Source organism: Aspergillus affinis, assembly GCF_023601865.1.
Source record: "Aspergillus affinis strain CMG 70 chromosome Unknown NODE_171_length_58930_cov_91_515964, whole genome shotgun sequence".
Lineage (NCBI taxonomy): Eukaryota > Fungi > Ascomycota > Eurotiomycetes > Eurotiales > Aspergillaceae > Aspergillus > Aspergillus affinis.
In genome coordinates this window covers 33,258-58,025 of record NW_026515952.1, presented here as the reverse complement: position 1 = coordinate 58,025, position 24,768 = coordinate 33,258, and the positions used below count along the sequence as shown (strand labels likewise).

At 48.5% G+C, this 24,768-nt stretch overlaps 6 protein-coding genes across 6 annotated transcripts; 3 read left to right on the top strand and 3 right to left on the bottom strand.

The window, feature by feature from the left end:
- Window positions 1–1,805: 1,805 nt before the first annotated feature.
- On the bottom strand, window positions 1,806–3,649 carry KD926_003151 (uncharacterized protein; the record flags this gene model as incomplete). The annotated part of the gene is made up of 5 exons (XM_053094607.1): window positions 1,806–2,027; window positions 2,082–2,534; window positions 2,660–2,871; window positions 2,922–3,195; window positions 3,593–3,649. The coding sequence occupies 5 exons, from the start codon at window positions 3,647–3,649 to the stop codon at window positions 1,806–1,808; spliced, it is 1,218 nt and encodes a 405-aa protein (XP_052950654.1).
- A 1,942-nt stretch (window positions 3,650–5,591) lies between these two features.
- Window positions 5,592–5,924, bottom strand: KD926_003150 (uncharacterized protein; the record flags this gene model as incomplete). Its single annotated transcript, XM_053094606.1, has 1 exon — window positions 5,592–5,924. The coding sequence occupies one exon, from the start codon at window positions 5,922–5,924 to the stop codon at window positions 5,592–5,594; it is 333 nt and encodes a 110-aa protein (XP_052950653.1).
- Window positions 5,925–6,297: 373 nt separating this feature from the next.
- Window positions 6,298–7,065, top strand: KD926_003149 (thioesterase II family protein; the record flags this gene model as incomplete). The annotated part of the gene is made up of 1 exon (XM_053094605.1): window positions 6,298–7,065. One exon carries the CDS (start codon window positions 6,298–6,300, stop codon window positions 7,063–7,065), a length of 768 nt encoding a protein of 255 aa, XP_052950652.1.
- Window positions 7,066–9,837: 2,772 nt separating this feature from the next.
- On the top strand, window positions 9,838–11,468 carry KD926_003148 (cytochrome P450; the record flags this gene model as incomplete). The annotated part of the gene is made up of 4 exons (XM_053094604.1): window positions 9,838–10,029; window positions 10,105–10,456; window positions 10,520–10,919; window positions 10,988–11,468. 4 exons carry the CDS (start codon window positions 9,838–9,840, stop codon window positions 11,466–11,468), a joined length of 1,425 nt encoding a protein of 474 aa, XP_052950651.1.
- A 724-nt stretch (window positions 11,469–12,192) lies between these two features.
- KD926_003147 (ketoacyl-synt-domain-containing protein) lies at window positions 12,193–19,885 on the bottom strand (the record flags this gene model as incomplete). The annotated part of the gene is made up of 5 exons (XM_053094603.1): window positions 12,193–13,020; window positions 13,074–19,390; window positions 19,445–19,502; window positions 19,559–19,645; window positions 19,694–19,885. 5 exons carry the CDS (start codon window positions 19,883–19,885, stop codon window positions 12,193–12,195), a joined length of 7,482 nt encoding a protein of 2,493 aa, XP_052950650.1.
- A 709-nt stretch (window positions 19,886–20,594) lies between these two features.
- KD926_003146 (HotDog domain-containing protein) lies at window positions 20,595–23,724 on the top strand (the record flags this gene model as incomplete). The annotated part of the gene is made up of 5 exons (XM_053094602.1): window positions 20,595–21,135; window positions 21,753–21,979; window positions 22,030–22,437; window positions 23,163–23,552; window positions 23,665–23,724. 5 exons carry the CDS (start codon window positions 20,595–20,597, stop codon window positions 23,722–23,724), a joined length of 1,626 nt encoding a protein of 541 aa, XP_052950649.1.
- Window positions 23,725–24,768: the final 1,044 nt, after the last annotated feature.

The window sequence follows — 24,768 nt, the reverse complement described above, 5'->3', positions numbered from 1 at the left end:
GACAAGAACACCCTAGATGTAGATGTCTTCTGTGCGATCTACCGTCATCACTAGGTCCATGCGAGGTTTTTTCGTCATGGAAACATGATCGTTCAATATTTGCTATAGTACAGCTATGGTCTGCCATTACCGGGACTTGCCCCGGTGTCTTGCTTCCACACAACACCTCTTTACCTGACAACTCCTCCCTTGGCAAACGTAAACGAACCCACACGTTTGATAGTGATCTTCCGAAGTATATTTTGAAAGACCTTCCGGACTCAGTCTGCTATCGTGATATTGAACTATTCTATTTGAAAGATCCTTTAAGTAAACGTGACGTTCTCTGTGCCATTATAGAGTTCCGCAATCTCAAAGGTCGACCGGAAGGCGCTGATGGGTAAGGATGCAAATGTACCTTAAATTTATATTTAATGACGCTTATGTTTACTTTCAGAACCAAGTTTTTCATGCATGGTGACTATTAACTGGCATATTGCCCGATCGCTCAGATAATCTCGTCCGCTTTCAGTGATGGGGCTTTCGTTAATGCCGTAACGTCCCCCATTTCGGCGAGATTACCGGATTTTTAGCCTATGCTTATAATGCACACTCATATGATGTTAATCTCAAATTGTGTCATCTTCCGCAGGTGACACAGACTAACTGCAGCGACATCTCATCCAGAGAAGAATCTTTGGAATCGGAGAATCGTCAAAGAATTGAGACTCCTGCCTCCCTCGAACTCGAGATGGAAAATATTGACCCACGCCTGTTAGAGGCCAACCATGTCCATGTGAAGCTTAAAAAAGACAGAATCATTGAGCCCGCAATCGCCTTGATCGACGCAGCAGAGGCGTTTTGGGAGCTTTTATGCCGGCTGACTTCTTGTCCCCTCGTTTCCTAGGTAAATGCTCTTTTGCATGTAGATTTCTCCGGGATGAACGCTTCCGATTTTGAGGTTTACACTCCGGCTAAGGAGCAGGCGTGAGCTCTGTTATTTTTGCAGTGACCCTCGTAGATCGCCTAATCGGAACTTGGACTGAGCTGGGGTGAGGATTTTTCGATACAGATCCACCAGAGGGGACTGGAGTTTTGATATCTGACTGAGACGGCAAGGAGTTCGTAATGGCTGAGATTGGCGTACAGTATTGATCTAAAAACCTTCCTTTGGCAGAAATAGGCAATATAGGATTATGTATAGCAAACGGGTCTAGAAGTCTTAGAGCAGCTTACGAGATGATGCTTCGGTAGGCGACTCACCGTGGCTAGATTTAGTTATGTACTCATGGGAATTTCTGTGTTTCTTTTTGCTTCCTCGCGCTAAGCCTTGTATCTAGAGTCAACTTTACTTTCTGATATCGTCGATTCGTCTTGAGACAGTATCTATAAAATAACTATATGCAAGACCCTCACAAAATTTCTCCCTCGAGAATGAATCTCTGAGTGTAGAATTTGCTTCCGCTAAGATCAAAATCAAGGCACCGCGTCTCCTTCGCGATCTTTCGGGCACGTCCTGGCCACAATAGGGTAAGGTAACGGACTACGTCACATTTAAGGACCCTTCGAGCTCTTTGATAAAGTCTGAGCTTTGGTGGCAGCACTATACACACGTGCAACAAACGAGGGACAATCTCTGGCCTACGGACGTGCACACGGAGTGAAACCCCAGGTTCAAAGACGAAAAGTATAATTAATTTTAGGAACGTGTACCGCAAGATAAGCACGACAAAAACAATGGCACATGTACATAAGCTCCCGCATTCGCGAAGAGGCAAGGGAAAACTTCGTGAGAAAGAGCCTAGCCTGAAGCCCGCGGCTACCCATCAAACATTCAGATCCTCAAGGCTTTTCTCTAATACTTCCCGGAGATGACGTGCTTCATCCCGGCGGATACTAACCTGCACAGACTCTGCAGCCATTCGAAGCAATACCCCAGTCTCATATCCACTCACAAGGACAGGCTCGAAAATGCTTGGAAGCTTCGAGATGATATGCCGTTCGATGACCTGTCTACAAATGTTGTCGACAAATGTTTTCATGGCAACCTGGAAGATACAAATTTTAGCACAAAGTATTGCCATGAGAAAAGGTACACTGACTTTGTAGTGTGCAGTAAGGTCATTCTGTGCTTCGGAGCAGGCTTGCTTCGTCATGTCGACGACCATCCGCTGCTGGAGCGAAGTCACGAGCTTTTCTATTTCATCGGACGAGTTGCTGCTCACATGGAATTTCCCATCCCAGTCGGTTCGGATAGCGTTGTGCATTGAATCTTGAATCTGATGTTTTGACTGGCCATTTCGAGCTTTCTGGATGTTGTCTGTATAGTAATGATTATACGTGATGGGCTGACGCGCCTCGTCCTCAAGCAGCACGTTCAATTCATCGATCGCGCGCTTGATGTTTCCTTGAACAGACTTCTCGACGCAATTTTGGACATTTTCGCGGACTTTAATATCTTTGATCACAAACTTCAGTGCTGCTTGTAAGAACGTGGAGATCAGGTTTGCGACGGCGTCCACATGCTCACGAGCGATCTTGCCCCAACGCATGGACTACGAATGGAAAAGCTCTGCCAGAAGGGCGTGATTATAATTTCCCGGTAATTCCCTGCCTCGCGTCCGATAATAGACCTAGTAATATTAGAAAAGGATCCACGGTCGATAGTCTTTCCACTCACTTCTTTGACCCACACAGCCATTCCTTCCTTACTAACAAGAATCTGACCCTCCTCGTTGAGAGATAACTCTATCGTCTGATCATTTGACACGAAAGTCTGATCGTCCTCCCGACTAACAACTTTCTGTGTCTGACCGTATTCTCTTATATGATTCGCAAAATTGTCATTCTCTAGATGGACGACAACGCGCAGCCGGTTTGCAAAATCCTTGCCTTGGACGTTGAAAAAACTCGCATCCGGCCACCATAGTCGCCATCAATACCAGCTCGCACCAACCCGTGGAAATCGGCGCTGATCTGCGTCAAATAAATTCGAATCTGACCAGCCGTATTCCGTTCCATTCCAAGAGCAGCAAGATCCTGGCAATTTCGTTCAAGGAGCTCACGCAATTCCTCGCGTACATTGGGTATCTCACGTTCAATATGACTATCCAGAAGCTCTTGGAGGAATACTCGAAGGTTTTCAATCTCAACACCCAATGGATCAAGTCCCAGGCTGCTCCATGGTTCAGTGGAGAAAAACGCTTGCTCTGCCCGCTTCTCAAGTATAAAACAGTCATGATTTATGTGCAATACGCGGTAGCCCGCTCGGTTGGGAATTACGTTATAAAATTGGTTGAATAATCACTTTTTCGGTAGACCCACACGATTTCTACCACACCCGCCCACCCCCAGATTTGCTACATGAAATGGTTTCTGCCTCTCTTATCGGTTGTCTTCGGCCACGGATTCCAGGCTTCCTCACATTAAAGGCATAACTAAAGTACTGACTAGTTAACGTAATCAACCACCGAGCGACGGATTTTTACCGCATCCACTACAATTTGCAGTATTTTAACCACCAACACCATTAAATTTGACTAAATAAATATATGAAATGATAGCTATTTGCTAGGGCAATATCTTAAAGTATGTCCAACTATCCCACATCCACTGCAGCGTTGGGGATCTCGTGGACGAGGTACAGGAGTAGATTGCTCGGGTTGCTCATTAAGCTGCGTATCAAGCTGCTGAACGCGATTTTGGCCTTCCTGAACAGATAAAAGGATATCATTCCTTATTAGAGCACGCCTTTTTGTCTTCTTTTTGTCTTCTTTTTGTATTTTCATCATTTTCAGCTCGCAAAACCTTGATTTCTTGCTGTTAAACAAGGCTGGTATGCATAGCCATTTGCGCAGCTTTTTCAAGATGTTGAATATGAGCGATTGCATTGCTACTATGGCCATCTAGAATAAGCAACCGCTTAGCACCAGTCATAGAGTGCCTAGAGGACGGTTCAAACACCTCTTTTAACCAGCGAAGGCCTGCGGCTGTCTAGAGCTGATCATCTTGCAGAGACCCCTTTCTAGCAAAACTTAGCTACTGATGTAACTAGTTAACTAACAGAGAAGTTGTTCTGTCAGCGAAGATGGGGCAATTTTACCACCAGGATTCAACACCTTACCACTTGCCGCCTAGATCAACTCTGACGGCATTTCATGGCTTCAAGATAAGCCGATTTCAAAGAAGCCACGTAGTCATATTGCACTTTAAATAGCTTCGTTTCGATCGTCTAAATCAAGGTGATGAGACCTTCATTGAGCTTCGATTCTGCATACAAGTTACTAGGCAGTACGAAACCTTCATGATCCAATAGAAAACTAGGTGGCAACGGGTGATACCGCATGCCTGAGCGAGGTCACATATGCACAGAAGTTGTCTCCCAAGACACCCCTGGATTTTAATTTTTTTCATTTCTCCTTGTCCTTCTCCTCCTCCAGGATACAATTTCGTGTATTCATATATCCACCAACCAGGGAAGGGGTGTTGATCATCAGGCGGCCATGTGGTATCTTTCGGGCGCAGGCGTCCGAAATAAGGCCTCACTACAGACTGAGTGACACAGGTAATTCTTCGTTTTGTCGGCTTTCTTGGTCTAATATCTTCATTAATAAGACGCACATGTATGTAGACAGCAGCATTATTCAGTTCATTCCCGATACCGGGATTAGTATCTAAGTCATAGCGATAGAAACTATAAACCCTAAATAAAAGAATCAATACGCGCTATACTACAAGACTACACTTTTACTTATTCGTGTTAATAAGCTATAGCCCTATATCGAGAAAGGCGTCAGTATCCTGAAAGAAGTGCAGTTAATTTCCTGAGAGACCGTCATCTTTCAGAAATCAGCCATCTAGAACATGTCCGCCTCCCCAGCCCTACGATCAGGATAGCCGAAGCCTGAGTTGTTCATTTCTCAACGTCTTGAATTAGACGAGAAGCCACGTTCGCAATATTTTTATTTGCGGAATATGGATGCCGGTCTTGTAGACCTTCAAAACATAGATTACTGAACGTGCCAGAAGGCAAAAACATTATTTCTGGGCCATGTATTAGTCGTCCAAGTTGGGGAACAGATTGAATGCATGAAGCCCACTCTGGTGAGGGAGGAGGCCTGCCCCATTGCTGTGAAATATATCAAGAAATCATATCCAAACGAATCGTCGTGATAAGTAGAAATCTGGCTTGTCACTATGAGCAGAATATACAGCCCTTGGTGTGAATAAAACTTCGATGGTGGCGGTTAATCGAGAATGTTTTATCAGCTTAACGATTGTCAAGGCCTATAGCATGCGAGAAGGTAAGAATGGCACTTTCAGTCTATCTATTTGCTTTTTCTAGGCCTAACTTTGACAATAGGGGCTTGTCCCCGGGTCATGAAGAGAGTAGTTTGTTAATATAGATTTGATTCTCTCGTAGGGCAATTTAGATACCTCATCCTCTCTCCAAGTCCAGCCAAACGACTAACTACCCAAGTCAAAATAACACCTCGCTCTAGGAGCTGAGTAGAGTACGTAGATGGTCTATGCATAGGATACATTTCCAAGATAACATAGACCCACCCGCCGCGCTTCTTTTGCTTGATGACCTGTATCCCAGTCGCTGTATTTCACAACTCGTCATGCAGCTCCTCTCCAACATCCACGGTGCCTTCCGGTAAATAGAGCTCAATAGCACCTGATCCTTCCACAGCTTCGCTGTTGAAAGCGCCTGTAATGCTAACGGTAGATCTGAAAGCTGACGGGTCCTCCACAACCGTTCCCTTCCGGAGGGCCGTGAGGACAAGGATGCCTTGAGTTGACTTAATCGTGACTTTGACCCCTTCTGGGGAGGACGCGTCAAAGTAGTCTAACTTCAGGGATCTTGGGTCGCAGGAAGAGTGTAAAGCCACACCATCGCGCGCGATGTAGCTGGTGGCATAGATGCCTTCGCCCGGAGCCATTTGCCGACCCCACACGACGACGTAAGAACATAAATGTGCATGGCCTGTAGAGAAATACGATGTATGGGCAGGTACAGGCATATCCGACCACACCTGGGGTTTTTAGCTGCAGTCGGGATTGGCGAGGATACTAGGAGTGAACACTACCCGGATCTCACCAACTGAGAAGATTGACGAGTATTCTTTTGATTCTCTTACTCTCACGCATGTGCGCAGTTTGATCCTGCGAGAGATTCGAGTGCCGTATCCTCTTATAAGGCTTTTTCAGGGGCCAAGTTTGCGTCAGATTGCCATCGAGCTGGATGGAATATCTCATAACGACCAGCCTGTGATAGAAGGCCCCACTGATAACGGGAACAATCGGCCTGATCTCATGCCTTACGATGGACTGACTACTCTTTCGCCTTGGTTTGTTCGGGGTAATCCTGCCAACGCCAACTGTCCCCGCCTTCTATGTATCCACTCGATGGGGATCGGCGCATCCCTTTTCACCCCCTTCCTAATAGATCCTCCGGACGGGCTAGATCCGATAGCCGTGCAACTACCTGGTCGTGAGACCCGCGCTGAGGAACCCCCTGTTGTCAGCGTATCCGAGATCGTGTCCAACATCATGGCGGAGATGGACAACGTGGTCGGATTCCCCCACGTCGTCTGGGGCCATTCATTTGGCGGAATAATTGCCTTTGAAGTGCTTCGTGTTCTCCGACGACAGGGCAAGCCGTTACCACGTCTGTTCGTCACTGGCACGATTGCTCCACATCGGATATACACCTGGCAAAAGCGGGATATCCTGATCGAAAGCTTTCGGGACGATATCAGTCCCGAATATCTTCTGGCTGTGGCACGGTATGTTGATAATGCGGACTTTCTTCGTTCAATTTTGCCCATGATGAGGCAGGATGCGCCTCTACTGCTCAAGTATCAGTACAAAGAAGAGGATCCTTTGGATACAACCATCACGGGAGTTACCGCCCGTCAGGATGACGTTGTGTACCCAGAGGAGGTAACTGACTGGCGAGCTCATGCGAAGAGATTTCATTTCATCGAAGTGGACGGAGACCATTGGTTTTTGTATCGAAATCGCAGGCTAGTGCGGGAGACGCTGGCGGCTATGGCATGTGAGGATCAGCCCGTTGGCTGACGACCTCACTACCAAAGCTCGTAATACAGGATATGATTAAGCTTCAGATCGGTGACTCTTCTCTTGGATATTTCGAGAATATCAGCGCATTATTTGACTGGTTCATGACTCTGTCTATAGCAATATATTAGTCGTGGTTGCCTATTCGCGTGTTTCGCTCGTAGCCTTCCTCAATCAATCAATCAATCAATCAAAGTTCTATTAACTTGATGAAGCCTATCTATTGTGCAACAAGCTATGCAGACGCTTCTCCGAATGAAGCAGAATCTTGCATGTCCAAACGCCTATCCGAAATCCCACAAATGCAGTAGACAATCAAAAAGCAGAACAAAACTAACTACAGCTGCCACACGCCCGCTGCATGTCTACTGATATACATCATCGCAGCGCTGCATACTCCTTCTACCCCGTTCTATTTTGGTGCTTCGTCTCTAGGGACCTGTTTCGTCCCCGGGGTCCTTTTTGTGCGTCACTGGCAGAGGCGAGACCACACCTCTACCTGTCGGCTTCGCTATAACCAGCGTCTTCGTCGTCTTGCTCGAGACTTTCAAGTAGGCTGTCTGGTTATGCGGCCACCTTTGTGTCTTCCTGGCTAAACGCATATCGGGATTGCTGAAGCAGGCCTGTTTGTTGCATGTATTGTAGTTCGAAGGATTATTGATTGAATTCCGAGGGAAAACACGAGGCTATATATACAACGAGAAGAACAAGTTGATTGAAAATCAATTGTTTCTTCGTATACCGTACTTGATCACCTGACGCACGAACTTGACCTCAGCAGCTATATAGAAATGAAGCTCTAAAGCCACACACATTTAGTATTATATAAAGATTTTTAGAAGGTTGAATAAATGCATTAGCTGAGTGAAGTCCTATTACACATTGTTATGAAATGCACAGGGGAAGAAGGGCAGAATGACACTGTATCGGCTATACGCACGTAGCCTACTAAGGAGCGAATGCCTTTTGAATGATAGGGCTCTTAATTGTCTCGCATAACGATTGATCTCTTCTTCTCTAATCTCGTGGATGAGAGGGGTAAGTTCCTCAGGGGTTTGAGTGTGTGGGCCAAGCCGCTAGATCACGTAATCTCATAGATTCGTATCTATTGGAACAATAAGGTTTCGTATTGCCTAGTACTTTGTATGCAGAATCGAGGCTCAATGAAGGTCTGATCCTCCTGATCTAGAGGATCGAAACGAAGCTATTTAACATGCAATATGACTACGTGGCTTCTTTGAAATCGGCTTATCTCGAAGCCATGAAATGCCGTCAGAGTTGATCTAGACGGAAACGGCAAGGTGTTGAATCCTGGCGGTAAAATTGCCCCATATTCGCTGACAGTATCACACATGTAGACAGTAGACATTCTTCCTATTATAAGGGAGTTTGATTATTTGACCAGAGCAGCTAAGATCTTCAGCCTCGACAACCAAACCACAGCCTAACCGTAAATATCCTACTCTGCTGGTAGTGCGGTGGTCCCAACTAGAATTGCACATGTGTCCTGCTGCCCTTGTCCATACTGTAAGCTTGCGTGAATTAGGCCAGCAAGAAACGTACCAGATTATGTGGGAGTGCAGAAAGGAAACTACTCCTGCCTCCTTGTCTTTGAGGTCTTCGAAAGTACCAGACCCTTGAGCGTTGCGGGTCAAATGCTCCATATCCTCGCGAGAGCCACTACTCATAACAAAGATCTCGGTGTGCGAGTAATAAAAGCTGCATTTTCCGCCCCTGCTAGGAGCCATGGTAAGACAGTTGGGGCAGCCAGGGCAGTCCTAGGTGCAATAGCCGATGGTGTTCTGGAAACAATTTCCGGGCATTGTGAGTAGTAACGGAGTTTGAAAAGTGGTGTTTTTGTAGGTAAGTTTTTTGAGATTCTGAGGATCAGCTGTTTGTAGGTGAGAATAAACCTGCCTGCAAGCTTTTCCGAATAAAGACGATCAGGATTTCAAGTAGTCTCCATAACGTGTTAGGAGGTTCGAATTATCAAAGCTCCGGCGACTGCCGTCTAGAATCTAGCGCCCTTAGCAGCTGTGCGCAAATAACATCGGAAAAGTTAGATCTCCGCCGTGGATCTTTGGGAATCTATTTTCAAAACCGACTCCGACCGAGTAGATCCCGCATTCGAGGCTTGACCTATCACATTGTGATGTCCAAGGGGTATCTGACATGTCTCTTGAAAGAGCTTTCACCAAGACAAACGACGTTTCAGGCAGCCTTTGTCAAAAATGAAACATGATATCGCTCCTTCAGTATTAATGCCGAATTTGTATGTAAATCAGCCTACGAACTCACACAGATCTGCATTATATTGAATAAGTGCAGCATGGCATAAGGATTACGTCCCATTTGACAGGCTCCTATACTCGGTCGTCAAGCTTCTTTAATAAATACCCTTTTGGAGAGAATAATTCATACACATCCACAGATCAGCGTCCATAACCACATCGGGCCGCATTCGATACTACCAATGCAGGAAGGATACGCAATAATGTAGACCCCCTAGCTTGGAGATATGGCGATTGTATGTGATAGTTCTCTTCGGAAAAAGTCCAACGAATAGAGCTTGGGAGCGTGGTTCAGATGACATGGCACTGTTGTTCCCCTTCTGATCTGATCGACACGTTATGGAGACTATCGAGCGCAACCTCGCTGACATTCTCAAAATAGAAATGAATAAGACCCCTTCCTTGCAACCTCCAAGGGGAATATAGATTAAACCAATGGTGTGCTTTCGTTATTGTTTGTTTCTTTCGAGTATCTCTAGGAATGGAGGGCCACCAACCAACTACCACCCTCCATGGGACCGACGGAAATCCACAGACGGAATCAGGCGCCCTCTTGGGCAATGTCCCACACTTGAGGTTGCTCGTCTGCTCCTCTATCGCATTCTTCATTGTGCACAAACTCTTCATATACCCTCGATTCGTTAGTCCCCTCAGGTTCCTTCCGCGAGCCCCGGTAAGCCTCGAGTCTTCTGCCTGTACACAGACACCCCCGTAAACTTCTGTGAATTTAGTCTGACGAAAGCGCCAGGGAGGTTACCCTATACTTGGCCACGCATTCACCGGATTCACAGAGCCGATCGGGCAAGAATACATGAGATTCATGCAAGAGGTACCCAACGAAGGAATTATTTTAATGCGCGACCTGTTCAACTCAGCACACCTACTGCTCACCAGCACCGCCGCCCTCAAAGAAGTCCTATCCAAAAGGCCATACATGTTCGAGAAACCATGGAAATATCGCGAATTTGCGATCGCGGTTGTAGGAAGAGGTGGTATCCTTGCCGCCGAGGGCGACGCCCATAAGATCCAGCGCAGACATATCACGCCGAACTTCACCCTGCGACATACCAGGCAGCTTGCGCCATTGTCATGGAGCAGAAGTATGGAGATGGCTCGGGGAATTGCAAGCGAGATTGAGTCGCAACCAGGATACAACGGATAAGGCGTGGTGGATATGAATGTGTGGGCTACTCGGGTAACGTTGGATATATTTGGGACTGCTGGGCTCGGGCGCGATCTGAAGATGATTAGTAGATCGCGTGTGGCAATCCAAGAGGCTTATACTACTGCGCTTACGCCGACGTGGAGAAAGAGCTTTCTATATGTCGCAATCTCGTGCCGGTTGGACTGGCTGAGTGGTTATATTCCGTGGACTGTGGATGGCGAGTTTTCCAAGGCAACTGACTACCTCAGGCGGTTTTGTCGCGAGTCTATCGCAGAAAATAGACAGGCTAGGGCAGCTTCCAAGACCAGTGCACCGGGTATGTTGGCTAAGTTCATAGAATCAAACAAGGTCACGGATGACGAGCTCGTGGACCAGTCACTTACTTCCCTAGTGGCCGGGTGAGTACCAGAAACCCCTATTTCTACCAATTGAACCTCATAGACATGAGATCTAACCCAGCCCAAAGACATGAAACAGTCGCCGGTGCACTGGGATGGGCAATCTATCTCCTCGCCAGCCATCCAACAATTCAGGCTAGTCTCCGTGCAGAGATCCTGTCCTGCGCCTCTCCGGAGGAGTGGGCCACAGAAAGTCCAGACATCGCAGCTTGTCTCGAACACATCCTTATTCTCAACGCCGTCTGCAACGAGACTGTTCGCCTCTATCCTTCCATCTCCGTCGCTCCCCGCGTCGCAACAGAAGACACTTCCATCCTGGACTGCCCCGTCCCCAAAGGAACGAGAGTAATGATTCCTACATGCGCGATCAACCGGGCTCCATACCTATGGGGGCCGACTGCCAACGAATTCAGACCAGAACGATGGATCGATGAGACGACGGGCGAGCTCAACAGAAAAGGTGGCGCAGAGAGCAGCTACGCCATATTGTCGTTCCTCCATGGGCGGCATAATTGCATGGGGTCGGGATCTGCCAAAGCGGAACTTTAGGGCGATGGTGGCTGCTCTGGTGACGACGTTCGAAATGGAATTGGCGCACAGTGATGAGCCGATCTCGAAGAGAAGAAGGATTTCAGTTAGGCCGGGGGGTACGAATGATAGGTTGATGATACAAATGAAGTCTGTGAATAACTGATGATGGGCCAGGCTTAATATGACAGTGAGTTGCGTCTGCGGTATTAAGCTACAGTTTGACGCGGTTTTCGAAACCGCCTACTCTAGCGAAGATTCATGTGAGATAGTAATAGGGTGAAAGGGCCGAAACCTCTTAGTACCGTGACAAAAGGCAAGACAACAATCAAAAGAAGAATTAGAACTAAAATCAAAGACAGGCCGCTAAATACCTAAGGCTAAGCAACGAAACACACCAGCAATGGTATGGCCCCGAGCCAGGCTCTTGTCTTCAGCAGCTCAGCACTTGACAGATATAGTACTCAATATGGAACAATGGCATTTCAGAACCAGGCCTTCTTTGGAGGGTTTTGCCTTCTCAGCGACCACCTTCTTGTCCCTTTTAACATGTTTTCCCGTACTGTGGTGGGGAGGTATATGTAGGTATTAGCTTATGTGGAGGAAATGAATTTATATCTAACTAGTTGTCAAATATATCTCGAATCTCACGTGTTGTCCAATCTGAATTTCAACGCGCTAGAAACTGAAACACAGAAACAAGAAAAACAGATGATCCATGCACTATCACCAGATACCGCATCACTCATCCAGCAGCTTGAACAGCCAACTGCTGCACAGAAAGCTGGCTCGCCACCTGGTGGGTGGTGAAGATACAGCCGACCTCGTTACGGAACCAGTTGCGGAACTCAATAGCGACCAATGAATCACCTCCATGGTCTCCGATTGATTTCCCAGAATTCACATCTTCTGCGGCGACCCCGAGAATGGCAACAATCTGCGCAGTCAGAGCCTCGATGATGGCAGAGGTACGTTCCTTCGGGGTCTGACAGCGGGACAGGACTTGAGAGAGAGATTGAGCCCCTTGTACATCCTGCATATCGACGCCTGAGTCTTTTCGCGATTGCTTCTCGGCTGGATGCGCCGATGATAGGCAAAGGTGCGAAACGAGAGGGTCTAAAGCAGCGTACTGAGCTTGAGACCATGTGGCAGGTGGCGCCCATCCGATGGCAATCTGGCTGTCGGAATAATGCGAGGGAGGATTTGACATGGTATAGCTAACAAGAGCGTATAGCGCAGAGAGAGGTATTTCCCCGAGGCCCATCTTCCCAAGGTGGGCGAAGGCTTCAGGGTTCTCATGAAGATATCCGGCGCCTCTAATAGTTCCAAGATCCAGCGAAAATGTGGGCTTCCCGAGACTCGTCCGCCACCGCGCAAAGGCATCTTGGAAAGTAGATGCTGCGGCATAATTCGCCTGGCCAGTGCTGCCGACCAATCCGACATAGGATGAAAATATGATAAAGAAGTCCAAAGGCTCGTCTTGAAGGCATTCGTGAAGGTTATAAGTTCCCGTTACTTTGGGCTGTAGCACCTGCTGGAAAGATCCAAGTGTCATGTTGTCGAAACTGGAATCCTGCAACCAAGTCAGCACACCGTGACGTACATTATTTGCACCTAGTTAATTACCCTTAGCGTCAGGCCAGCATGAATGATGCCGTAAATAGGAGGTAGACCCTTTGCCCTTTCCGTCAAGACAGACTGAAGCTGGTGACGATCTCCAATGTCACACGAGATCGCGTGGAAATCAACCTTCATCTGTGCCAGCTCCTCAATAAGACCCCGCGTAAGAGGTTTCTCAGCACCCGAGGGAGACAAAGAAACGATGCATCGAGCACCACACCTTGCCATCCAAACAACGAGAGCACGCCCCAGACCACCCTGGCCACCAACAACGAGGTAAGTAGCATCTTGTCGCAACCGGACCACAGGAGATGCCCGTGGTAAAACCCTGACTTCGTCATCGCGACCATGCGTAATGACCAGCTTACCCACATTTTCCCCCTTTTGAATCGACCGGAATACCTGCTCTAACCCCGAAATGGGGAAAGACTTGAGAGGATACGCAGGTCTGATTTGATTTTCGGCTAGCATCTGGTTTACCCGAGAAAAGGTGTCTGCCATGTACTGCGGCCTTTCTCGCATCAGCTGAACAAGATCGACGGCAGATATAGATGTTGAGCGTGAGAAGGTACTCATGTCAAGGCGAGCATGAGCAAGAATATCGCTCTTGCCAATCTCCACAAATCGGCCTAGAGGAGCCAATGCGTCAAGAGAGCTCTGCAAGTAAGCACCCGATAGAGCGTTTAGAACAACATCTACGCCTCGACCTTTAGTGACAGCATCGATTTCGCTAGCAAATCTGGTCGACCGGCTGGAAAAGATATGAGACTCTGGAATGCCGTACTGCTCAATAAGCAGCTGTCTCTTCATATCTGTGCCCACGGTCGTGAATACTGTAGCTCCCAAGTACTGCGCAAGAATGATGGCGGCCTGACCGACTCCTCCGGCACCGGAATGGATCAATATAGTGTCACCTTGACGCAGTTGCGCCACAGTTATGAGACAGTGATAGGCTGTACAGTAGATTATAGGGATAGATGCTGCTTGTTCGAAGGAAACATCCGCTGGAATGCGCTGAACGTTCAACGAGGGACATCGAACGTGACTGGCAAATCGAGGCACGTGCCATGTGTAAACCCTATCTCCCTCCGCGAATTCGAGTTGCGAATCTCGCCCAACTTTTGACACTATACCAGCGATCTCTCCAACGTTTTCGTCTGGCATTTGCCCCAGGGAGACCATGATATCACGGAAGTTGACACCAGATACCTTGACCTCAATCTCAATTTCGTCCCCAGAAAGAGGTGCTTCGAGATCGGGATTATCAGTAAATGATATTCCCTGCAAGCCCGCTGTATGTCTCGCGCTTAGACGTAGGGGTCGATCTTCTTGGTAGAAAGGCTCCAGCTGAGACACATTAGGTGGGGAGATCGTAGAATGGGAACGAACAAAATCTGTTGTGGCCGTGTCCTCAACCAAACGAGGAACGAACCAATTCCCGTTGCGCTCGCACCATTCCATATCATCACTGCGTAGGCTAGAAATATAGCCGTGCATGAAGGTGCAAACCTTTCCTGCCATATCCTGGGACACTGTCTGATTGTCTGGATCAAGGTCGATAGTGACGACCGGAACATGAGGATTTTCATTTCTCAGCACTCGTACCAGCCCGGTAGCTAAACTCGACATCGGATTGTGGCTTTGATCTGTCGCTCCCCGTGTCACCCAAACGACTTCAGATGCTGTTTTGAGAGTGTATTTTAAGTCGTCAAAGAGCGTTTGCTCCAAATTGTTTAACAACGGCCCGTCCAAATCGGCCAACATGATGCACGCTCGATCTTGTAGCCGATTGTCACCGAGAGAGAGAATCTCGACAGAGCTAGTAGACAGCTTGGAAGAGATGTGCTGGGCAGTCTGGTAGCCTAGGCTCTGATCCTGTAGTAGTAACTGACCGTGTGTCAAAACCAGAGCCAATTTAGCCGCATCGATTGATCGCCTGCCATCGAGCCTCGCAGTGGAGACAATCAAACTATCCGTTTGGTCTTCAACGTCTGGATAAGAATGCAAAATCGAGTCCACGCCACTGAATCCGAAGCCTCGGAGAGTATGGTCCCATTCTTGCTCGCTTAGCAATGGGCTGTCCTTGTTGCGCTGCGTCGATCCTAACCACCAACCCGGGAGTGGGCCGAAGACGAATGAACGATGGACAGTCGGTTGTGTGCTCTCGAGCAGCAGCAAATTTCCTCCCGGCTTCAGTAATTGCCGGACATTCTTGACTGTCTTTTCAATATAGGTAGTAGCGTGAAGGACGTTAGCCGCGATCACAATGTCATAGTCCGCCGGCTCAAAGCCTTGTTGCGTTGGATCGTTTTCAATGTCCAGCTTCTGGTATTGAACGAGCCCGTGCCACCTTTCCAGTTTCTTCTCCACATTACCAAAGAAACCAACGGAGATATCAGTAAAACGATAATGAGAGCACAGAGCTTGACCCGACCTGCTCAGCGCTTCCAAGACAGGAAGTGTGGCTCCTCCTGTCCCGGCACCAATCTCGAGAATGCGCAGGCCTGGGGACTTCAAGGCAAGTAAGCGGGCAAACTCCGCAGCTTGAATGGCACACCTTTTCATACTATGGTCGTCCTCATATAGGCGATAAAGGAGGTTCTGCTCGACCATCAAGGATAGAGGATCCTGGACGTCCTTGAAAATGGAAATCAAATTATCCCCTATGCGACAGACCATTTCTCCTTCTGCGTCAGATGTTCTCAATTGCTGCAGTAGCTCTGTTGAACCATCATGTGGACACAAATCGGCTTGCTTCCGCAGCCAGCTCATGTACTGCTTTCTAAAATCTGTCATGCCCTTCACATCATCATCGGATATCTCTTTCACAGCCGCTCGCGCATAAATGCGACAGGCATCACGCAGATTTGCTAGTTTGGCCTGCACAGAGATCGGAGGAAGGGGTTTATTGCAGATTTCATTGACCGCTGCGTTAGTCAGGTAATCCGGGTCGAGCATCATGACAAGCTTTTGACAGGCCTTCACTTGGTCGGATCCGTCTAATTCTTTATAAGAAAGGCTCAGTGACGTGGCTTCCAAGCCCTGTAATGAGAGGACAATCGCTGCGTTTTCTCCATTTTCATCGGTCCTGGTGCCTTCGATATCGGCAGAAAGCTTCTGCTCGGATAGCTTCTTCACCTTGGAAGAGACCCGCATGCTGCTTTGGCTGTCAAATCGGCTACCGATGCTCACAGAGGCTCTTTGTATAAAGGTGGGCATGATAGGGCCCCGGATAGGGTCCGTGGAGTCTATTGCTGCAAGCATCGTTTGCAGACACAGATCCAAAGTAGCAGGGTGAAGGCTAGCATTGTATTCACCCGAAGGTGGAAAAGATGCAATCGTGGCGCGGGAATATCCACGGCCGGCTGTTGCTGTAGCTAGCCCTTTGAATAGGCCGGTATACTCGATGCCAACTCGCCTCAAATCATTATACCATCCGTCAAGCCGAACGGTAGGTAATGTGGCTTGATCAAATTGGGCCTCCAATAAGCTCGGCGATGACCTGGTGTCGTCGAAGTCAATTTTCACGAATCCACGGCAGTGTTCTACGACGTTTACTGCGTCGGAAGAAGCGTAGACGACGAACTCGTGGCGGCGCGCGAGATCCCGTCCACCGAGTTCCGTCGCTGGTCGTAGGATAAACATAAGCTCAACCGACCCGGAGCTTGGAATAGTCAAACTGTTACTGATCGAGACATGGCTTAGTTCAATAGAACACTCCGGCTCACATTGGCGTTCCCCGAGCTGCTGTATCGCCAACTTGTATCCTGCTTCAATGGCCATTGCCATGAAAGCTGCTGCAGGGAAGACCACGTCCCCTTGAATCCGATGGCCAGCCAGCCATGGATGCGAAGCGAGACTAATATGGTTCCGCCATCGAGGTTCCAACCAGCTCGATTCTGTACTGAGGACTCCGAGGAGACTGTGCGGTGGCTCCGTCCGGTTCCTATAGTTGCGGCTCAGTCGACTCTCGTGCCAGAAGGCCAACGAATGATCCCATGGATAAGTAGGAAGGTCTTCAAGACATGTACGGTTTTGTGTGGAAGTCGACATGGAATTCACCTTATCAACGTCGATTTCTGCGCCGTAAGAAAATAGTTGCGCCGCAAGCTCAGTCAGACATTGAAGCGCGGCCTGGTTGCGGAGCAGAGTAGAAGTATAGGGGACCTCCTTCGCCCCGGCCTTGAGAATCTGCTTGACAGGGCCTTTCAATGCCGCATGGGGGCCGATCTCAAGTAAGACCTGGGGTTCCGCTGCGGACACCAACTTCTCTAGCGCACTCGAAAAAAGAACAGGCGAGACAAGATTTTGCACCCAGTACTGGGGACCCAGCTCAGCTCCGTCGATCAATTTATTGGCCACGCTCGAAAAAAACGATATCGCTGGATTAGAACGTGCCTTTTCCATGGTTGCAAGAGCATCGTGATATTCACCTGTAACCCGCATCATGTGGTACGAATGATAGGCTACATCGACTGGCAGTCGACGACAGAAGATGCCATCATGCTGCAGTTTCCCTTCCAAGATGTCGACAGCATCCTTGTCGCCGGAGACTGTGACCGCTTCCGGACTATTAATGCAGGCGACTGCGACAAGGCCGTCACCTTCGGAAGAGGCAGAGATATAGGGCTGCACGTCATGCGGGCTCAAACCAACAGCGATCATGGCACCACTGACACTCTTATCTGCGGCAATCTGACCTGCTGCACAGCCTCGCGCGTACGCAGAAAGGACCGCGTCGCGGAACGAGATTGCTTTGCAGGCATAGGCGGCGGCAATCTCACCACTCGAGTGGCCGATCACAGCGGTAGGGTAGATGTTCCAGGACGCCAGCAGGTCAACTAATGCCAGCTGAATTGCTGTACACGCCGGCTGCGCAATAGCTGCGCCATTAAGCCCTGTCTCATTGGCGGGTTTCCATAGCTCGTCGGTAAGCTTCCAAACGACACCTAGGTCAATGAGACATTTCTCGGCAGTTACAATAGAGTCACGGAACACTGCGTTACTTTCCCAAAGGTCTCTGCCCATCGTGGCCCATTGCGCTCCCTGGCCGGTAAAGACGAATCCGATACGAGGTGGCTCCTTATGGTGCGAATAGTTGATAGAATGTAAGCTCTCACGAAGTTGTGCCATCGAGTTGGCTACAACAGCAGCTTTCCAGGAAAGGAGCGAGCGACGAGCCGAGAGCGTATATGCCAGAGAGTTCAAGAAACTGCTTTCTCTATCTGAATCAACACGCTCCAGATATTTCAGTAACTGCTCAGCTCTGAGACGCGCGGATTCGCTTGAACGAGCCGACAGAACAAATACGAGGGACCCAGAATGGATATCTAAGGAATCACAAGAACGCTCCGTCTCATGTGATCTGTCAAGGACTAAATGGACGTTGGTGCCACCGAAGCCAAAGCTATTCACAGAGACCTGTAAGCAGTCCAGCTCTCGGGGCTGAGTTGCAACATCCACATTCCATTCTTTCCATTGGATGTTTTCGTTTGGACGCTGCATGCCTACTGCTTGTGGGATTTTTCTGTTGGCCAAAACCAGCACCGCTTCAATCAGGCCGGCTAGGCCACTGGCGTTTTCTAAATGACCAAGATTGGCTTTGATGGAGCCCATGATTACTGGACCGCGGCCTTGGGCTTCTCTAGCCTTGCCGATGACTGCTCCAATAGAGCGACTTTCCGTGATGTCTCCGACGGCGGTAGCTGAACCATGTGCCTCCACGTAGCTAGTATTAGCTGGATCTAGTCCAGCTGCAGCGTATGCAGCACGTATAAGAGAGTTCTGGGCCTCTCCGCTGGGAACGGTGATTCCTGCGGTGCGACCATCCTGGTTGGTGACTGAACTCCTGATGACAGCTCGGACAGGGTCGCCATCTGCAATAGCAGCTGACAAGGACTTCAGAACCAGCGAACATATACCTTCGCCACGCCCGTACCCATCAGCGCAGTTATCGAAAGACTTACTGCGACCGTCTGATGCATAAAATTGAAGAAAACTGGGACCGATCATGCTTGCAGGATCTAAGATCAAATTGGGTGCTCCAACAATGGCTTGGCTACTTTCGCCGTCGCGGATGCTTTGGCACGCCTGATGTATTGCCACGAGGCTACCACTGCAGCCCGTGTCTAGGGTGAAGGAGGGCCCATGCAGGTCGAAGAAGTATGAGAGTCGGTTTGCATACATGGCCTCTCCATTGCCAGTCAGGAGGTAAAAGGGAAGGTCTTCGGGGTCGCGCATAAGAATTTTCTCATAATCACGACTGTACATTGCCACATAAGCGCCTGTGTCTGTACCGCGGAGTTGGTTTAAGGTCATGCCACCTACAAGCTGGCTGTCAGCCCCGGGTAAGAGGGATGATTGGTTGAAAGACCTACTATTTTCAAAGGCTTCATAGGCGGACTCCAGTAGTAGTCGAAGCTGAGGGTCCATGGCCTGTATTGTGTTAGTCGATTTGGTATATACTTCCCATGTTACAGTTTGAAAGTCACCTTTGCCTCCGCCGGACTGATGTTGAAGAACGGGGCATCAAAGCGCGAGATATCCTCTTCGAGGAAATGACCACCCTGAGTATGGAACTATCCAAGGTGTGAGTTCGATTCTAATGGAATTGTAGAAGTACCTACCGCTCCATTTTTCTTGCTGTCTGGGTGAAAGAAGGCCTTCTCCTGGAAGCGACTCTCCGGAAGGTGAGACCAAGTGTTGCGGCCTTCAGACAGCAAATCCCATAACTTGCTCGTGTTTGTGGCATCGCCAGGCAAGCGACATGCCATACCAACAATGGCAATTGGCTGCTGCTTGCACTGTTCAAACTCCATGGTATACTTAACTTTGTGTTGATGAAAGACAGTTCGGTTTGTGAGTGATTCGAGGCTTGTTCTCATGCCATTAGATGACCTACAGAGGACTCTTTTATATTGTTCTCATGTTGTTTATCGTTTTCCTCTGTTACTCTTTCTGTCCACAGACATATCGCCACCAATGGGAGATCAAATGAGGGCAAAGTTTCACTTCAACACGGTGGGAATTCAATACACTCCTCTGATATCATGGTACGTGATACCGGGGGCATGAACAACCTACCAAAGAGGCATATTGCATAGCAGCTACGCAGATCAGTTCCCAAGCTCCACTTACTCGGCCAGAAGGTGTGTTACATTGAATTAGGCTCCTTCATTCCACGGATTGCCTCGAAGTAGATTAGGGTAGTTTTCCGACCCAGTTTAAACTCAGAGTCAAGATCAACACCTCGAAATGCTTTCTAACTTTGAGTTCCGAAGGATTATTTGACTTTGTTTAATTTCATATCTTTGAACAGCTTGTTCTTTGGTGGGCTTAGATAGGCCTATTGCATTGTTTTTGCCACAAGTTCGCCTGGTCTGTCACGTCATAGTGGATTACCTATTGTCTTCACCCGTTTCTTCCCGGGTTTTTATATCCCACCCTACTTCATTCTTCTTCCTCTTCATCGTCACGAACGAACTTCATACCAATCTACTTAGTTCTCTACACTTCAAACCTGCAAACATGGCATCAAGCGTCATCTCAATCGAAGACCAGCTGCAGCAGCATGCCTTGACCAAAACCCTCCGCTCAGAGGGCCTATCCGAGTCGCGATATTACCAGAATGTCCCTAAATCCATGGAGTCCGAGATGTTCACCGTGGGCAGTCTCCTGGGTCCCAACAAACTCGCAGTCCGCCCGCTGGCCTTCTACCAAACCGGAGGAGGATCGTTCTATCTGATCCTCTACGTTGGGGCGGGTTTGGCCGGCTACCCTGGCATGATTCATGGTGGGCTGCTGGCGACTATCATGGACGAAGGGATGGCCGGTTGTGCTAGTGCGGCGCTGCCCAAACGCGTCGCCGTTACTCTTGGATTGAATGTAGAGTATCGCAAGGCGGCCCCAACCGAATCATTCTACGTGCTTAAAGCGAGGGCCACGAAGGTGGAGAACAACGCGGCATGCGTGGAGGGTCGGTTGGAGATTCTGGATGACCAGGGCAAGGAGGCAGGGGAGGTTGTCACGGAGGGACGGGGTCATTATCTGCAGCCGGCGGTTACTCGGGGTCTGTACTCCCCTATCTAAATCAGGCTGTCGGATGATCACAGGAGCTGGATTTGTAGATGATTCTCTGCATGTATCTAGATTGGGTAACCTAGAGCTGCACTAGTCTAGTCAATTGCAGGTTTTTGGAATTTTCGTCATTGAGTCGACACCGGAAAACGATTCCATAATGCTCTGGATGGCCATGGTGGGCTAGGGAAGCATTATTGAGCGTCTCCCTCGCGTTGGTGTTTCATGTTTTGATTAGATATAGAGTCGCCTTCCATGTATATACATACAGCCTCTTATAGTAACGGGTTTGCTTTTCCTGGTGACGCCCGATGCGTAGCCCACCATGGCGGAAAAATGCCTCATAATGCAGAGAACATGCAGACTAGTGATGCATGATGGCCAGACAGCATTATCCAACCACAAGCAGTCCATGAACACCGGTGCCGAGGCTGCGGATGATCGACCAGCCAGTGATACTCCATATAAATATCGGAAGTGTGCCCTATTTTGTCATCCGACCATTCACAAAATTTTTTTTGTTTTGCAGAAAATACAATGAGCGTTCAACCCCCAGTATCCGTTCTCATCACTGGTTTCAGCAAGAAGGCCTAATGGTTTTTGCTTCAGCCCGGACACTCTCAAAGATGGGTGACTTGGCCACTTTGCCTCATGTCACCCTGGTCACCCTTGATGTGACCAATGCGGACAGTATACAGGCTGCGGTCGGTGTCGTAGAAAAGGTCACTGGAGGTCGACTCGACTATCTCGTCAACAATGCAGGGATGTTCGCCTCCATCCCCTTCTTGATGTTCCACTGGAAGACGCCAGACGACTATTTGACACAAACGTGTGGGGTACCTTGAAGGTCACGCAGGCATTCTCGACGCTGCTCATCCGTGCCTAGGGAGCGGTTGTCAATATCAGCTCGATGGCCAGCTACATGCGCGTTCCCTGGATTGGGCTCTACACTATGTCCAAAGCGGCCTTGAACATGCTTGGAGAAACATTGCGACTAGAACTGTTACCATTTGACGTCAAGGTGTTTACAGTAATCACGGGGGCCGTGGACACGCAGATCTTCGACAACGGTGTCGGGGTGACACTTCCGGAGCACTCTCCCTATCACCCTTTCCTCGAAAGCATCGAGAAGCAGGCTGGCATCAAGGCCGATGAAGACCTATTTCCCTCATGGATGACAGCTGATCAATTCGCCACCAAGGTGGCCAACGAGGGAAAGACAGGTCTTACCTGGAGAAGGGCCCGTGCGTCGCTGGTTCGTTTTGTGACGAGCTGTGTCTGGACAGGACTTATTGTAAGCATATTTCTATTTCTGTCTGTAGTATCACTCAATCGACCGGTGGAGCTGAGCCTTTCTTTCATCTACAGGGTCGTTACATGGCGTACAAGAGTGAGCTTTGAGATAGCATCGCGTTAAGTTACGGTTAGGGGCAATGTCACATAGTTACAGTGGGTAGGAACACCTCGTCTGGAAAGGAAATAGGAATCCGTTGCATAGTAATCCCAGAACCCGTTAGATCCAAATATTACCTCAGATTCTGCCTCCCCGGGCCACTTACCTCTTTAGAAAGCCAAGCCTGTTGTTGGAACTGAGGCACGGCTCTGCGGGCTGCCATAATTGAACATGCCGGGCATGCATGGAAAGCAAGGCCTGTGAGATAAAGCTGATTCCGCGGAGATCCAAGTAGGAGTGTCCATGACATGACAGCCTTCGCAAGTGAAGGATGTTCTGTCTAGGGTATCTCATTTCCTCCTTCCTATGGGATATGATAGCGCCAGTCATCTCCCATTCTAGAAGTGACCCCCTTTGTCCTCGGGTTAGATATCGCGCAGATCCGGTGGCAATCTTTCTCAACATTTAAGGCGCAATAGGGAGTATAGAATCGTAGAGAACAGTTCACTTGGAAAATTATCCATCATTCGTTACAGAACATAAAGTGGAACCCTGATAAACAAGGAAGAAAGAGGAGAGAAAGTATACGCCACTCTCGAATGCCATTCGCAATGTCCATGTCTCAGGACTCTTGCCGAGATATTTTCGTCGGATCCTGGTCCCTCCTCGAGTACAAGACCACTGATCTGAATGGAGATGATATAGCCTATCCCATGGGCCAGTCGCCACGGGGCCTTCTGATGTATACAGCGGACGGATACATGTCCGCTCAATTACTGAGCCAGTCACCCGAGACGCAACCTTCTACTCAGTTCACGGTCAACGATTATGTGGCATACTCCGGTCAATTCGAGATCGACCAGCTTCGCGCGGAGGAGAACAGCGTGCGCGTGAACCACTTGGTCTCCGTGGCTTCGTTTCCAGACTGGATTGGTCAGCTTCAGAGTCGGGTCGCCAGGTTCGACGATGGCGACAGACTGTTAGAGCTCAAGACAGCCAGCCCCACATTTCTAGCGGTAAGTGATTATGATTTTCCTTACCTGAGGAAGTTAGCTGTTGAATTCTTTTGTCTTTTGTTGCCATTCTTCGATAACTGTCATCTGATCCTCTAATATCGTCTTCCTGCAGGGCCGACAATGTCACGCAACTCTGCAATGGCGTAAATCTTCCGCCGGAGGGACCGAGTAGTGAGAATACTTCACTTCTGTGGCTTCACTTTTATACATTTGTGGCTTGATCGTTCATGGTAAACTTTAGCTGTGCGAAGGAGTGTTGTATCTCCACATTCCCCAATGCACCAACCTAAAAAAGGAATAAAAATCAAGTTCCTGTCTGCTTAAACTTTAGGATTCTAGATAGCCATAAAGTCTGCTGGATAGTATAATCCCAATAAACTCTACTTCGGAAAAGGCATTTTCATACTTCCGAGGTAATGTACATTATTTCATGTTTTGCTGCGCTGGCAGAGTTCCTTCGTTTAGCAATCTATATAAACGTCCCGCGTCATCATTCCTTGATCAATCTGCACCCTGGATAGGTTGGATTTCTGCATTTATTTATGAGTAGCATCGGCCACCCTCCTTACCATGGTCGTGTCGCCTGATGTCTGAAGCCAGGGCTGAAGTGATGGATATTAGTTAGTGTTGTAAGTCGAAAGGAAGAGTAATTTTTTTTAGTTTGATTCAGAGGGAAGCAAGAGGCTATATATACAACGGTTGATTTCCAATCATCTTGGTTCTTTGTAAAGACAATTCAGCATTAAATTCGTTGGCTCAGCTGGGTTCCTGATCTGCGCCGGCCTCATATCACAACACTGTAGACATATCTTGCTTCTGCCTCCGAGAGGAGGAGCATGGGCACACCAACTCCTCCCTTTTAAGTTAATTATAATGCATTGCTGCGTAACATAAGGTAATAGGACAAGCATAAGCTGCTAGATGAATATATTCAATCTATCTCCCCCAATACCCGGGAAGAATCACGGAGTTAATATTCGTAATTTTTGTTTTGACGTGTTCAAGATCTGGGGTAGACCCAAAGTTGTATCCCCTGGTCAACTTCCCGAAAATGATCAGTGGTGCTGCCTCCCTGGTTCCAGAACGAGAAAGCCAAATAAGGTTGAAGCCACGATCGGTGGGCGTCTTCCCTCATGCTTTGCCCGGGCTTTTTCTACATTTACCCACGTACAAGCTATGTCACATGCCGAATAATCAACAACATAATGGCGTGGAT